Genomic DNA, 16,003 nt, shown 5'->3' with positions numbered 1-16,003 from the left:
AAAAAAAGGGAGATTTTTTATTTGGTCAACAGTGAAAAACTGTAAAAACAAAATCTGGGTTAAGAATCAAAAACTTCTGGGTTAATAATCTCTTTAGCTTTATTATTAGAGAGAGAAAGAAGAAGAAGAAGTAAGTAAATGGGTTTTGACACATTTAGTGAAGTGTCGGCGGAGAGAGATGTTGATAAAGGAGGTAGAAACGAGTGGCATTAGAGAAGTTGCAGAGAAACAAGGTCCTTTCTTTCAACAACAACTACTACAACTACAACTGGTTGTTTAATTAAATAGTTTTGTAATTTAGGGTTTTAAAATTTATTATTCATTCAAATCCAAATTTATTTAGTTCTGGTTTTGGTTCTGGTTTTGGTTCATTGAAGGTGTTCGAGGTTTTTACTGAAAGAGAAAGAAAGAAAAAAAGTGAGTGAATTTCTTTTAATTATTATTATGATCATTGTTGGTTGAGGTAAGAAGGAAGGAATATTAAGAAGGAAGAAGGGGGGCTTTTTTGGTCGGTGGGTTTCTCTCCAAAACAGCACTCTCTCTCCCCCCATCCATACCCTAGAAGTATAGAGAGAGATGTGGAATTAATTGAGTGAGAATTCTCACTGAGTGTAAAAAATTTGCTTCCATTCTTCCAGATCTCACAGGAATTGGTGATAATATTATTAGGAACTGAAATAAGATTGCATTTTTCAGTCTGGGTCTGACAGATCTGGATCAAAATTGGGGTTTTCTGGCAGTAGGTTACACTATCTGAGGAATGGAGGCCAGTGCTGGTTTAGTTGCTGGTTCTCACAATAGAAATGAGCTTGTTGTAATTCCCCGTGAAGGTTATGGAGATCCTAATGTAAGAGTCTTATCAGATTGATATGGAATTTTTGTAATTCAGCTAGTGTGCATTCAAGTAATTTGGTCAGCTTGTATTGAAATTTAGGGGATCAATAAGTGTTTACCTGATTTGGGTTATCTTTTGTTTTTTGCAGCGGCCTATACATCAATTAAGAGGGCAAATTTGCCAGATTTGTGGTGATGATGTTGGACTTACTGTAGATGGAGAGCTGTTTGTGGCTTGTAATGAGTGTGCTTTTCCAGTTTGCCGGACTTGTTATGAGTATGAAAGACAAGAAGGAAGTCAGGTGTGTCCTCAGTGCAAAACCAGGTTTAAACGTCTCAAAGGTAAAAACAGTTAGTTCCTCTTCTTTTATTCTACATTGAATTTAGGTCTTTGAATTCCTTCACAGGTTATTGAGAATTGGTTGAAAATTTCCAGGGTCTACTAGAGTTGCTGGTGATGAGGATGAAGAGGAAACTGATGACATTGAGAATGAGTTTAATTTCATGGGGAGGGATAGTCAAGAAATGCATCAGTATCTTGCTGAAGCTATGCTTCAAGGTCATATGAGCTATGGAAGAGCTGGAGATATGGATATGCCTCAAGTTGCACATACAATGCCTCAAGTTCCTCTGCTTACCAATGGCCAGATGGTATTTCACTACTTCCAATAATAACCCACATCTGTCTTTTGGTTAACTCTAACTGGATTTTCTTCTGGACTTAGGTATTATAGGTAGTCAACGAACCAATTTAGTTGACTGAATTTGTACTGTAGCAATGTGGAGTAGTTGGATTTGTGTATTCTAGTCTTCATGATATAGGATTTCTAATAGAACAAATTTATCTTGGTTGTTGCAGGTTGACGATATTGCTCCGGAGCATCATGCCTTGGTCCCGTCTTACATGGGTGGAGGTGGAAAGAGGATCCACCCCCTTCCTTTCTCAGAATCTGGCTTTCCAGGTATTTACTATTGATGGTTTCCCCGATTCCTGGGTTGTAATTGTTCATAATTTTAATATGTTCTTTGCATTTAGGTTAGTTTGTCTTACTTGTGATCCAGTGAAGCTCTATTGTGTAAATAATTTGGTTAATTTGGAGTAATTTTCTTTTGTAGTTCAACCCAGATCTATGGATCCCTCAAAGGACTTAGCTGCTTATGGTTATGGAAGTGTTGCTTGGAAGGAGAGAGTGGAGAGCTGGAAACAAAAGCAAGAGAAATTACAAGTGATGAAAAATGAGAATGGGGGCAAGGATTGGGACAATGATGGTGACGGGCCTGATCTACCTATGTAAGCACTCAAATTCAGTACTCCTCTCTGAAAGGATGTGTCATTAATTCTGCAGTAGCTTGACTGATACACTCTACACTGTTCAAAATTACCACACTTTGCATTACACTAGATACTTCACTGATGGAGTGCAGTGATCACAAGGCTGGATTCATTTGTTATGACTCGATGAAAACTGTTACCCTTTCTGTCAATGTACTACATTCCCTGGGACCGTTATCCAGTTTTTTTTTTTGGTGATAAGCATTATCTAGAATTAATAATAACCGGTGGATACTGATACTGTAATCTGCTTTCCAAATTTGATTGATCAGAATGGATGAAGGTCGTCAACCGCTGTCCAGAAAGTTGCCCATACCATCGGCCCAGATCAACCCTTATCGAATGATCATTATAATTCGGCTTGTCGTTGTTGGATTTTTCTTTCATTACCGGGTCACTCATCCTGTGAATGATGCTTTTGCATTGTGGCTTATATCGGTTATTTGTGAGATTTGGTTTGCTGTTTCATGGATTCTGGATCAGTTCCCTAAATGGCTCCCCATTGAAAGGGAAACCTATCTCGACAGGCTTTCTTTGAGGTAATTGGTCGTCCTAAGCGAGTGCTTTTGTTGTATATGGTTGGTCTAAAGCACTTTAATTTCAACTGCACCGTTTTCTTTGTCTTTAGGTATGAGAAAGAAGGCCAGCCGTCTCAACTCGCTCAAGTCGATCTATTTGTCAGTACGGTGGATCCTTTGAAAGAGCCGCCTTTAGTTACTGCAAACACTGTTCTGTCTATTCTTGCTGTAGACTACCCAGTTGACAAGGTCTCTTGTTATGTTTCTGATGATGGTGCTGCAATGCTGACCTTTGAAGCATTATCTGAAACATCCGAGTTTGCCCGAAAGTGGGTTCCTTTCTGTAAGAAGTTCAACATTGAGCCACGTGCCCCAGAATTCTATTTCGCTCTGAAGATAGATTATTTGAAGGACAAGATTTTGCCCTCATTTGTGAAGGAGCGCAGAGCAATGAAGGTAAGTGAATGACAGATAAATCAGACTATAGCTTGCCTTTCGGATTTCTATCTGCTCAGCTACATTTGACATGTTAATAACCATTTTTTTAATGCTTGCAGAGGGAATACGAGGAGTTCAAAGTTCGAATCAATGCTTTAGTTGCTAAGGCTCAAAAGGTTCCTGAAGAAGGGTGGACTATGCAGGACGGCACCCCATGGCCTGGGAATAATGTGAGAGATCATCCAGGAATGATTCAGGTACCCACCGTTTCTCTCTTTTCATTCTCCCAATATATAATCCGAGACTTCATCATTTTGGTCCTAATACTTGTTTGTGCTGAAAATCAGGTGTTTTTAGGTCAAAGTGGAGGAGTGGACACTGATGGCAATGAGTTACCACGCCTTGTTTATGTTTCCAGAGAAAAAAGACCTGGGTTCAATCATCACAAGAAGGCTGGTGCTATGAATGCCCTGGTAAGCGAATGTCACCCAACTGTTTTTGTATTACTTAGTTCCCAGGGGTTGGCGAGGTGATAGTTTGTAATGCTTGTTGACATGACTTGGAACAGGTTCGAGTTTCTGCTGTGCTTACAAATGCACCTTATATGTTGAATTTGGATTGTGATCACTACATCAACAATAGTAAGGCTATTAGAGAAGGAATGTGCTTTATGATGGATCCATTGGTCGGAAAGAAAGTTTGCTATGTTCAGTTCCCACAGAGGTTTGATGGTATTGATCGCAACGATCGATATGCTAATAGAAACACCGTCTTCTTTGATGTAAGCGTGATTTCTCCATATGATTGAGTTGTTTTTTTCTTCTACTGGAAATTACTAGTTGTAGTTGTGAAACTAAGACGTGTTTTACATTTTCAGATCAATATGAAAGGTTTGGATGGGATTCAAGGACCTATTTATGTTGGAACTGGTTGTCTTTTCCGGAGGCAAGCTCTCTATGGTTTTGATGCTCCAAAGGCCAAAAAAACGATTTCAAGGACCTGCAACTGCTTGCCGAAGTGGTGCTGCTGTTTATGTTCGGGCAGAAAGAAGAAGAAGGCACTTAATAAACCCAAATTTGACAAGAAAAAGAAGAATTCTAAGAAGGCAGAGGCTGGAGCTCCTGTCTTTGCTTTGGAGGGTATAGAAGAGGGTGTTGAAGGTTAGAATCTCTTCACTTTTTGTAATTAATAATTTCTTTATCCTGTTTTAATTTCCTCGACATCAACTGATTCCATCAGTGCAGTCCTTTCATTATTATTGCTCCCCTCCTCGTTCTAGTGTGTTCAAATACAAGACTTTGTTCTCGCCCTTGATAGTGTTAGCATCTTTCGTTCGGTTCAAGTTGCATCTTATATACTACTTGTATGTAATTAGTTCTTCAATGTGTTTCCTCTTTGGATACACCACTGTTACCTCAACTACTCGTGCAGCTCCTGTTGTCGTGGGTCATGCATCATCTAACAAAAGAATCTGTATGCAGGAATTGAAAGCGAGAAAACTTCCCTGATGTCGGAGCATAAACTGGAAAAGAAGTTTGGTCAATCTCCTGTGTTCGTCGCATCCACATTGATGGAGCATGGTGGCTCACTGAAAAGGGCTAGTGCTGCTTCTTTGCTCAAAGAAGCTATACATGTCATAAGTTGTGGTTATGAAGACAAAACAGACTGGGGAAAAGAGGTAAGAATCTCTTGATTTGCTGCCAAATTTTAGTTAGTACTGCAAAAACAATTCAGTTTCTTTCTATATCTCCTCAAGTACTCTACTTATGTTTTATATTTTACTAGGTTGGATGGATTTACGGTTCCGTTACAGAAGATATCTTGACGGGTTTTAAAATGCATTGTCATGGATGGCGATCCATATATTGTATCCCTAAAAGGCCAGCCTTTAAAGGATCTGCACCTATCAATCTTTCTGATCGTCTCCACCAGGTTCTTCGCTGGGCCCTTGGTTCTGTGGAGATTTTCTTGAGTAGACATTGTCCACTTTGGTATGGGTATGGAGGTGGTCTTAAATGGTTAGAGAGGTTTTCTTACATAAATGCTACAATATATCCGTGGACATCATTCCCTTTATTGGCATACTGTACCTTACCCGCAGTGTGTCTTCTCACCGGAAAATTTATTACTCCAGAGGTATAGTCTTTACTAAGTGCTCATTTGATATCTTTAATGTTTTCTTTTCGATATCTTTCGATGTCCAGTTGATCCGTAATGCCACAATATTCATTTTTCTTTTCCTCCTGCAGCTAAGCAATGTTGCAAGTTTATGGTTTTTGTCTCTCTTCATCTGTATTTTTGCCACCGGTATCTTGGAAATGAGGTGGTCTGGTGTTGGTATTGATGAATGGTGGAGAAATGAACAATTTTGGGTCATTGGAGGTGTTTCAGCACATCTGTTTGCAGTCTTTCAAGGTCTCTTGAAGGTGTTGGCTGGTGTTGATACTAATTTCACGGTCACGTCCAAGGCTGGGGATGACGAAGATTTCTCAGAGCTATATGCGTTCAAGTGGACTACATTGCTTATTCCACCGACTACATTGTTGGTAATAAACATTATTGGAGTGGTTGCTGGAGTCTCAAATGCTATAAATAATGGGTACGAGTCATGGGGGCCTCTATTCGGTAAGCTGTTTTTCGCTTTCTGGGTGATTGTGCATCTGTATCCCTTTCTCAAGGGTCTTCTGGGTCGGCAAAACAGGACGCCCACCATCATTATTGTGTGGTCTATCCTTCTTGCTTCGATCTTTTCCCTTTTGTGGGTTAGAATCGATCCATTCTTGGCCAAGTCAAATGGACCTCTATTGGAGGAATGTGGCCTGGACTGTAATTAGCAAGTCCTAGGTATTAATTCTTAGAATGTTTCTATCACCACACCATAGAAGAAAACAAGGATGGATATATACAAGAAAAGTTGGGTGTGATGGGATTCTGCGATGTGTAGATAGATGCAAGAAAAAAGAGAGGCTGTATTGGCATTTTTGAGGGTGGTTTCGGAATCAGATGATGCTTGTTTGTACTAGTGGGAAAGTAAATCAACCCAACATGGCCAGTCACAGTCTTCCGTTTGTGTGGAAGTTTATTGTTTGTGAGATAAATTAGAACAGTTTTTATAGAAGTACTCCTTGATTCTTTATTAGTTTGGGTGAGAAACGTCGAAGAGGAACACGGATCAACCTCATTGTTACACGTCCATGTATTAGTACTATTATTCAGTTGATCTCTCTGTATTTGATTTCTTCACAAAAATAAGTCTTGGCTTATTTCAGCCTTGCTACATTGTAACAACAAAAAAACAGCAGAACTCTCATATGGGTGTTTCTTCGTCAGGTGAGGGCTTTTATATTATTCTCCACCCTCTATTATTACCCTGTTGAAATACCTTGTTCAGATTTCAGAACTTTATAATTACAGCACTTTTGATATAAACGGGTGTTGTATGAAAAAGAAGAAGAATAGTTTTGGTACTGAGACTAGGGAAACTGTGATTTGAATCCCCAGGGAATGTGGGGATGTCATTCCAGTAAAATGAGTGTTTTTTTTTTTTTACGTTAACAGTAAGCTAAGGTGTTGGGTTTTTTCCTCTTGGGATCGTATTTGTGGTAAATTTGTTAATTTAAAAACAGAACAGAGCTATATATATTGAATTGTTGGTACACCAAAGCTGAATTCATTTTTCTTCTTTTCCACTTTGTCATGTGTGCAGCTAATGGTCGAGTCTGTCTTTTATTATGTCTTTTATAAGTAGATGCAGCAGCATACTGTATCATATTGTCCTGGCTTTTTTAACTAGTGGAATTAGAATGAAAGACACTTGGGGGTTTTAGGGTATGTTTATCTGCTCCAAAGTTACAAGGCGTCAAGGAAGGATAAGGCAAAATGATGCAGTCCTTTTACGTGGGGAATGCGAAAACTACCCGTTATTATCATCACTACCAACTAATGTCATAAAGGCATCTTGTTTTCTGTGACTTTTGTGCATCCTGAAATTTTGTCAAAATGTAGACCATCCATGTGGTTGTTTCTTCTATTTTCATATACTACTCTCTCCGTTCCATTTTACTTGTTTTTTTTTGGTATCTTTTATGTTCCAAATTAGATGATAGTTTTAGTTTTTTAACTCTTTAAGTAGGAATTAATATGGGTATTATTAAAAAGATTTTATTCTCTGATATTTCTTAATATCCGTGAAAAGTTCTAGAACCACAAGTAAATCGGAATGGAGGGAGTATTTCTTACAAATGAAAATGAACAAGTAGGTGTGGTCTGTATAAGTTGAGTCTTCAAGGCAGCAATAAAGCCGCAACTTGGCCACACACTGCTGGACCCGATCTTGAGACTGGACGTAACCTAGACTTGTTGATAGATTTTTCAGGTCCCTTTTTCTTGAGATCAATGAATTCTGTAGCCCAAGGTTTTGGGTTTCTAAATTACCAATCATTAAATAATTAACAAACTAAAAATTGAGCTCTTCAAGTCAGTGAAAGTAGCTTTAGAATATTCAAAATTCATGTGCTGAAATGCTTAATTCATTCCTGTCTTATTTTATAATGGAATTAAAAACAGCCGTGATGACTGAGATTACCTTTTTTTCTTCTGCTTAACGACAGAGTTTTTGGAATCTTAAAACTTCGAAAATGCTGTAGAAGTTTTTGTTTCTTCCGGCATGTCACGAGAGCTGAGACTGATTCTTTTTTTTTTTGTAATTTCAGTCTCACGGTTTTGTTCCTGGAATCAACCAGATGGCCATGTGTTATTAATAATGCCTACTCAGCTGCCACATCAGTTGGGACACAGCTTTGGTCAATTCAAGGGAGGAATGGATGTGGGAGTTGAAATAAAAGTGTTACTGTAGTTGGGTGTAAATAGATGTTGGTGTAACTTTTAAGTTTACACCAGACTACCAGAGTGCCGATGTTCAATATCTTCCCCATTGAATATTTACTTTTTTAAAATTTTGACTTTTCCCTTTCAATATCTTCCGCTTGTTCAATACAGCCATATTTAGAATTTAGTTTCTGGGTTAAGAGTTTTGGTTTCAGCCATATTTGTTCTGATATATTTTTCTTCTTTTAATGTGAGGGTTTCTTTGTTAACCCTTGGTTTTTATTGTGCTTTTTCTTACTGACATAGATGGATCGTCGTCGTACATCTTCCGCCAACTCTTCTGATCATGAAGCTGAAGGTGAATGGCATAGCCTGATGGATACGTGTTTTTTATTTATTGTTATTTAAAAAAAAATTAGTCTTTTTTTTTCACTATTAAACTATTAACCCTTTGATTTCGCCTTTTCATCCTCTCTAGTGACAGGACGGATGCATAATGTGTTTACAGATATAGGATCAAGAACAAGATAATTCTTATTATGATAATCTTATCAATTCTGATTACACAACTCATGAATATATATAACCCAATATATTATGATAAAGCAAAGATCATACATATTAGGAAACAATATATTATCCTTAAATAAGGATATATATTAACACTCCCCCTCAACTTGGTGCATAGATATCACACATGCCCAACTTGTCCAGAAAACTCAAGTATTTTTTGCATGACACTCCATGTGTGAGAATATCTGCAAGTTGTTCTTCAGACCGAACCGGTGGCAGCTCAATAATGTTGTTGTCCAGCTTTTCTTTGATGAAGAACCTGTCAACCTCCACATGTTTAGTACGATCATGCTGAACAGGATTATGAGCAATATCACGCGCAGCTTTGTTATCACAATACAGAGTAATAGGATCCTTGAGAGGAACCCCAAAATCCTTAAGGAGAAGCCTCAACCACAAAGTTTCACAAATGCCATCTGCCATACCTCTGAATTCAGCCTATGCGCTTGATCGTGTAACAATATTTTGTTTCTTACTTCTCCAAGTAACTAAGTTACCTCCCACAAAGGTAAAGTAGCCTGCAGTAGAACGTCTGCCATCTATTTCTCCTGCATAGTCAGAATCTATATATGCCACAACCTTTTTATAATCTTCATTTTTAGAGAATAAAATTCCTTTTCCAGGAGCAGACTTCAAATACCTCAAAATACGTAAAACTGCATCCATGTGTTGTTCACCTGGATTGTGCATGAATTGACTAACAACACTGAGTGCATAAGCAAGATCTGGCCTTGTGTGAGATAGGTATATCAATCTCCCCACAAGTCTTTGATATCTCCTTTTATCAGCAGGAACTTGATCAGGTTCAATACACAGATTTACCTTTTCTTCTAAAGGTGTATGGATTGGCTGACATGCTGACATGCCCACTTCTTTTAGCAGATCAAGAACATATTTCCTTTGTGATAAGAAAATTCCTTCACTTGATCGAGAAACTTCAATCCCAAGGAAGTATTTCAATGAACCAAGATCTTTCATTTGAAATTCCTTTGATAAGTATCTTTGCAAAGATTTCCTCTCCTCTGGATCATTTCCTGTCACCACCATATCATCTACATATATGATAAGAGCAGTAATTTTATCCTTCCTTTTCTTTATGAACAAAGTATGATCAGAATTACTCTGACGATATCCAAAGTTCCTCATAGATTTGGTGAATATGCCAAACGAGGCCCTTGGAGATTGTTTTAGTCCATACAATGACTTGTTTAGCTTACATACCTTCTTACCATGAGATCCTGGAACTGAAATACCAGGTGGGAGCTCCATGTAAACTTCTTCAGTTAATTCACCATGCAAGAAGGCATTCTTTACATCAAATTGTTGTAAAGGCCAATCCAAGTTTGCAGCAAGCGATAACAATACTCGTATTGTGTTGATTTTAGCTACTGGAGCAAAACTTTCTGTATAGTCGATGCCATAAGTTTGGTTGTACCCTTTAGCAACTAATCTTGCTTTATAACGTTCAATCTCACCATTTGCCTTGTATTTAATGGTGAAAATCCAACGACACCCCACAATCTTTCTTCCTTCTAGACAATAAACATAATCCCAAGTATCATTCTGTAAAAGGGACCTCATTTCTTCTTCTATATCTGCTCTCCATTTTGGATCAGCTAATGCTTCCTGCAAATTGTTAGGAATAAAAACAGTAGATAGTTGATTCACGAATGCCTTATTAGCTTTAGACAAACGATGGTGAGAGACATAATGACTCATAAGGTACTTAACCTTACTAGATATTTCAGGTTCATATCTGGGTTTAGGAATACCTCTGTTTACACGTTGTGAAAGTTGTCTCCTAGATTCTTCAAGAACATCCGTAGCAGACGATTGGTTTGGTGTTTCATCTTCTTGAGGTAATGTAAACTCTGGAATCTCTTCTATCATAACCTCATCTTGAATCTCTATATCACGATCTAATACTGTTCTTTTTGTTTATTCTCGTGAAGAACTTTCATCAACAGATTCTCTTACCATATCATCAGAGTTGACAATAACAGATACATCAATTTCCGATATATCTTCATCATAGTTAAGAGTATGAATTTCCTTATGGTACTCCCCCTGAAGTTCAGACTCACATGAAAAATACATAGTATCTTCATGAAATACAACATCCAAAGTAACAAACATTCTTTTGGTTGGAGGATGATAGCAACGGTATCCCTTTTTAGTTGTTGCATATCCCACAAATACACACTTCAGAGCTCTAGGAGCCAATTCACGTTGGTTCTTGTGTAGATGAACATAAGTTACACAACCAAACACATGAGGCGGCATATTAGGAACAGTTGGAGCTACAACTGCTTCAGCAAGAGCTTGATGGGGTGTTTGAAACACAATGGTACTGGATGGCACTCGATTGATAAGATATGATGTAGAAGTAAGTGCCTCTCCCCAATACATCAGTGGCATATGTGCTTCTATTAATGAAGCACGGACCACTTCCAGTAAGTGACGATTCTTTCTCTCTGCTACTCCATTCTGCTGAGGCGTATTAGAGCAAGTAGTTTGATGAATAATCCTGTGTCCCTCAAAATAATGTTGAAGGTCAGAATCCATATATTCACCACCATTATCACTACGAAGTACTTGAATATGTTTGTTTTACTGAGTGTTAATCATCTTATGGAACTTTTGAAACAAGGCGGTAACTTCACTTTTGTTTTTCATGAGACACACCCACGTCATTCTAGTGCAATCATCAATAAAAGTAACAAACCATCTTGAACCACCCAGGGTAGTAGTTTTAGATGGCCCCCAAACATCAGAGTGTATGATCATAAAAGGAACTGGACTCTTATTGAATGATAATAGAAAAGAAGCACGATGACTTTTTGCAAGTTCACATACTTCACAATGAAAACTAGAAATATCAAGTTTTGCAAACAAACTAGGAAATAATTTTTTTAAATAACCAAACGACGCATGTCCCAATCGTCGATGCCATAACAAAATTTGAGATTTTTGTCTCTCCCCCTCAGAACCATCAGCAAGAAGAGTTTGACGCAGCTTATCCGAACTACTTGACTCCAAATCCAGATAATACAACTTCCCACGCTTAACACCATAACTGTAGTTGCAGGAAATCCTACAACACACCCCTTGTATTATCATGACTATAATTTCTAGATCTAAACTTATTTGATATGAAAATAAAGATAAAGATAATGAAAATAGAAAATAAGACACAAGATTTACGTGGTTCGATCAATTTGATCTACATCCACGGGGTTAGGTTTCACTATGATCATTGAATTACATTGAGACTCCATTAATGAGTATTTGGAGCTCTCTCCCTCTCTCTGGTTTTTGGGTAATAATAAGAAGATAATAATAATACAAGTTACTTTTCTCTCTCCTACCTTTCTCTTTATATAGGATGCTACCTAGTGGATGACAGCTCATATACAGCTAAGATTTCCCCTAATTTCGGATCTGGCTTGCGATGATATCGCAAGCTTACAAATATTAATTTCGCAGATCTTCTAATCTTCGCAAAGTTATTACATTTTTCTTATGTTTAAGCTAATATCACCTATTGTGTCGTTTCTCAAAGTGCTCTGCGACATTTTTGTAATGTGTTGTTAAGAATTTCGCGAGCGTATCGTTGTCGCGAAATTCTGATCCTACATCTTGCCTTTTTTTTCTTGAATATTGCTTTAAGAGCGATCTTCAGGAAAAAATCCATTGTTGTAGTTGTTGGAGAGAGATACGTGTTTTTGGAGTAGTCTTTGATCTTTGTTGATGAAGGAACGAGCGAAAAAATACTGGACTTGAAAAGTACGTACTTGCCTCTATTATTTTGTGAAGTTTCGGAGCGTTGCGAAGTAAATAAGAAGTATCATCTCTTGAAGTATGCGAAGTATGAAGTATCCTTGAAGAAGTATAAGAAGTACTCAATCCTCGAAATATATAAGAAGTATGAAGTATCCTTTGAGAAATATAAGAAGTATTCAATCCTAGAAATATAAGAAGTATCCGTCCTTGAATGAGAATAATAAGTATTGCCTCTATTCATGCGAAATTATTACTCCATTTTTGGTGATTCTTACCGAGAAGATAAAGAACATAAAATGTTTTCTTGGTAATCCATAGTTGCCTCTGTTCTTTATCTATGAGGGTAGAATCCTTGAGAAAATGTTGAATGTGCGAATTGTTTCTTCATTCTTATCTTGCCTCTGTCTCATGTTTTGTGCTCATGCGATAGTATAATCTCTTCAAGTTGCTTATAATTGTGCGAAATAATTGAGCGAGATAATCACATCATTCGAAATAATCACATTCTGCGAAATTATGACACATTCTACGAAATTTCGAATCATTCTGCGAAGTTCTGAATTATTCTACGAAGTTCTGAATAATCTTGCGAAATTCTGAATAATCCTGTGAAATTCTGAGTAATCCTGAATAATTCTGCTAAATTCTGCGATACTATTGCGAAGTTCTGCAATATTATTCCGTACATTTTTGTAAAGTACTTGTGCGAATATAATGCTTATGTGATGATTATGTTATGAAATGTGTATGCGATGTTTATGCTATGAAATGCTTATGCAATGCTTTTATGATGCGAGTATGATGCTTGTATGATGAGAATGCTTATCAATTGCAATGTATAGCTAATGTTTGTGTTACTTAGCTCATTTTGCACGCTAAAATTGATGTAGCTTTAAATTTCCTCCATTTCTATGGCTTTTTCTTTAGTGTATGCATTCCTCTTCGTGTAGTTATTGTTCCTCACAAGTTCTTACTTGTGTTTCATCTTTCCTTTTTCCTGCACTATTAGTATCTCATAACAGTATGATCATAATATCAAGTCTGCGGCATTTTCACTGCCTCAGTTTCATTTTCATTTTCATGTACATATTCGCAAGCTTGTTTGCTTACATATAATCATTCTGGCAAGCTTACTTGCTTACTCATTTTCTTATGTGGTCTTATTTTGCCTTCCTAGTTAAAGGTCTTATTTTTCCACCTCTTGTCATTGCGACAAAATCGCAGGACGTCTTTGCGCTTTCATGCAAAAACCCATTGATCTTGCCTTAACTTTTTCTTTTGTATTATTGCCTCTTCAGGATTGTTGCGGCAATATGACAGGCCTAAATATTCTTGCGAAAATAAAGCCCCATGACATTTCCGTCTTGCGACGAAATCGCAGGACGTCTTCACACTTTCATGTAATGACCCATTGATCTCGTCTTATCTTTTTCTCTAGTATTATTTCCTCTTCAGGACTGTCGCACAAATATGACAAGTCTTGATACCCTTGCGAGTAAAAAGCCTCATGACATTTGCGTCTTAAGACACTTATCAGCTCCCTAATGGAGGGTGCCGCCCTTATCTCCCCCCTGGTTGCCCCTTAAAGAAGGCATACTTCTACCATACAAGGTTAGCTCCTCCCATCCAGTATTAACAACATCCAGTATTAACAACAACCAGTTGTTTTCGCAACATCTTATCCCTTTTACCTATAGGGATTATGGTTACGAGACTGCACCCTAAGTGGGGTTTTCTTCGGGCCGAGTGCAGTATAAGCCAAGACTTGTCAAGAATGGCAAGGTACGCTCCAGACGCCCCTGGCACTCTTGAATCAACCGTGTACCTCGGCGCCTTGATCAGATTCCGCACTCCTTGGGAGAGTCCTTATTACCTTAGTCGCCCAACCTAAGTCATAAGCTTAAGCTGAGACTCCAAGGTGCCTCTCCCGGATATGCTTTATTGACCTCAAATCTCCATGACTCAGGTTCCGGTGGCGGTGTAGCCTTTGCCTGAGCCATGCAACAAGTACCCCCTTATATGACGTAATTTAGGTCTTACATTTGCCTTTTGCGAAATTGTATTCGCGAACTAGGGTGTACGCCATAAAGGTTCGCCCCTATCTGCGAAATTTTATTCGCGTTTCTGCGAAATTTTCGCGTCTCTTTGTTTCTGCGAAATGTTCGCGTTTCTTTATTCTCTCATTCATATTTTCATTTCTGTCATCTTTTTCATTCATTCTTTCATTCTCATAATATCATATCATTTGAATCAAAATAAATATTCAAGAGAAATTCTAATACATGGTAACTCTGAAATCTTTGTAGTTGTGAAATCTTTGTAATTCTGCGATTCTATCGCGTTTTGTAAATCAAATCAAAAATCTTTTTATTATCTGCAAAAGAAATATTCTAGAGAAACATATAAATTGAATTTTCTCAGTTTTCTGTAATTTTGAAATCTCGAAATCTTTGTAATTTTGAAGTCTTTGTAATCTTGAAATCTTTATAATCTTTGAAATCTTTAAATCTTTGTAATCGTGCGATTGAATCGCTTTTTGTAAATCAAATCAAAAATCTTTTATTTTCTGTAAAAGTAAAATGTTCAAGGAAAGTGGTATTTAGCTTTTATGTGATTCGCTGTTGTTGTCAATCTCGCGCGAAAAATACGTTGCATGAAGTATAAATGTCGCTTAGCAAAAATAGATGTGAGAGGCAAGAATTGAACCCGCGACCTGCTACGTGCATATTCTCACAACATACCAACTTTGCTAAGCCTCTCTTGCGAAATAATCAGAGTTCTTGCGAAGTAATCAAATTCCAACTGTGTGAGAGGAAATTATGTATAAATTTCGCGTAACAAAAATAATCATGCGAGAAGCAAGAATTGATCTCGCGACCTGCTGCTTGCATTCATGCCTCCTAACCAACTGTGCAAGCTTCTTCTTTGCGAAATATCTCTGCGAAATTATCATCAACTCTCTTTTGTGTGAAATAATCAAAAAAATATCTGTGCGAAAAAATACGCATGTGTTGGGACTTGATCACACGACCATGAACTCATTAACTTCGCAGATGACCAATTGTGCTGCCTCTTGTTTGCGAAATTATTCATTTCTTCGCTCTCTGTAAAAAAGAAGAAAATTATGTTCGCAGGTAAATTCGAACTTGCGACCACGAACACACATACTGCTCTCTGGACCAATTGTGCAAGAACGTCTTTGCGAAATTAGCGCATAACTTTTTTCCTTATTATTTTATTCTCCCATGCAAATGAGAAGAAAATGAAAAATATGTGTCTCTGCGAATTCAAACCCGTGACCTATTTGTTGTTCGCTCAAACTTACACCATCTGTGCGAATTTCTGTTTGTGACAGAAATTACAGCGCCTGCCTCTTATCTTATCTTCGTCTTTCCCTTGTTTCTTCTCCTGAACATGAAAATCTTCCACTGAAACTTCCATTTTTTCCTTAAATTTCACCACAACAACTAATTTTTTCTCTCACTCTTTTCATGTCTTTGAATTATTGATGATGTTTACTCCCTGAAAGTGTGATTTCTTCCATAAAATTTCCATTTTTGAACCTAAACTTTGTAGATCTAGAAAAATATGAACAATATCTAATCTTCATGGAAACTTCTTGAACCAACAAGCTACATGAGGGATAAATCCTTTACTCCTCCCTGTTTCTAGCGCCAAAATGTAGTTGCAGGAAATC

The 16,003-nt window shown here is 37.6% G+C and overlaps 1 protein-coding gene across 1 annotated transcript; it reads left to right on the top strand.

Moving 5' to 3' along the window:
* The first annotated feature begins 760 nt into the window (after positions 1 to 760).
* LOC113356724 (probable cellulose synthase A catalytic subunit 5 [UDP-forming]) lies at positions 761 to 6,548 on the top strand. Its single transcript, XM_026599935.1, has 14 exons — positions 761 to 847; positions 984 to 1,176; positions 1,271 to 1,485; positions 1,694 to 1,796; positions 1,951 to 2,125; positions 2,440 to 2,706; positions 2,796 to 3,141; positions 3,243 to 3,380; positions 3,471 to 3,596; positions 3,692 to 3,904; positions 4,001 to 4,283; positions 4,605 to 4,801; positions 4,909 to 5,259; positions 5,373 to 6,548. Exons 1-14 carry the CDS (start codon positions 761 to 763, stop codon positions 5,955 to 5,957), a joined length of 3,279 nt encoding a protein of 1,092 aa, XP_026455720.1. The 3' UTR covers positions 5,958 to 6,548.
* Positions 6,549 to 16,003: the final 9,455 nt, after the last annotated feature.

Source organism: Papaver somniferum, chromosome 3, assembly GCF_003573695.1.
Source record: "Papaver somniferum cultivar HN1 chromosome 3, ASM357369v1, whole genome shotgun sequence".
In the NCBI taxonomy this organism is placed as follows: Eukaryota; Viridiplantae; Streptophyta; class Magnoliopsida; order Ranunculales; family Papaveraceae; genus Papaver; species Papaver somniferum.
The sequence above is the reverse complement of the archived record's forward strand: the minus strand, read 5'-3'. Positions and strand labels throughout refer to the sequence as shown.

Excerpts from the sequence above, each read along its gene's own strand:
- LOC113356724 (XM_026599935.1), top strand. The coding sequence starts at position 761 with ATGGAGGCCAGTGCTGGTTTAGTTGCTGGTTCTCACAATAGAAATGAG. Across the intron at positions 3,381-3,470 it reads ATCATCCAGGAATGATTCAG|GTGTTTTTAGGTCAAAGTGG; the intron begins GTACCCACCGTT and ends GCTGAAAATCAG. Across the intron at positions 3,905-4,000 it reads GAAACACCGTCTTCTTTGAT|ATCAATATGAAAGGTTTGGA; the intron begins GTAAGCGTGATT and ends TTACATTTTCAG.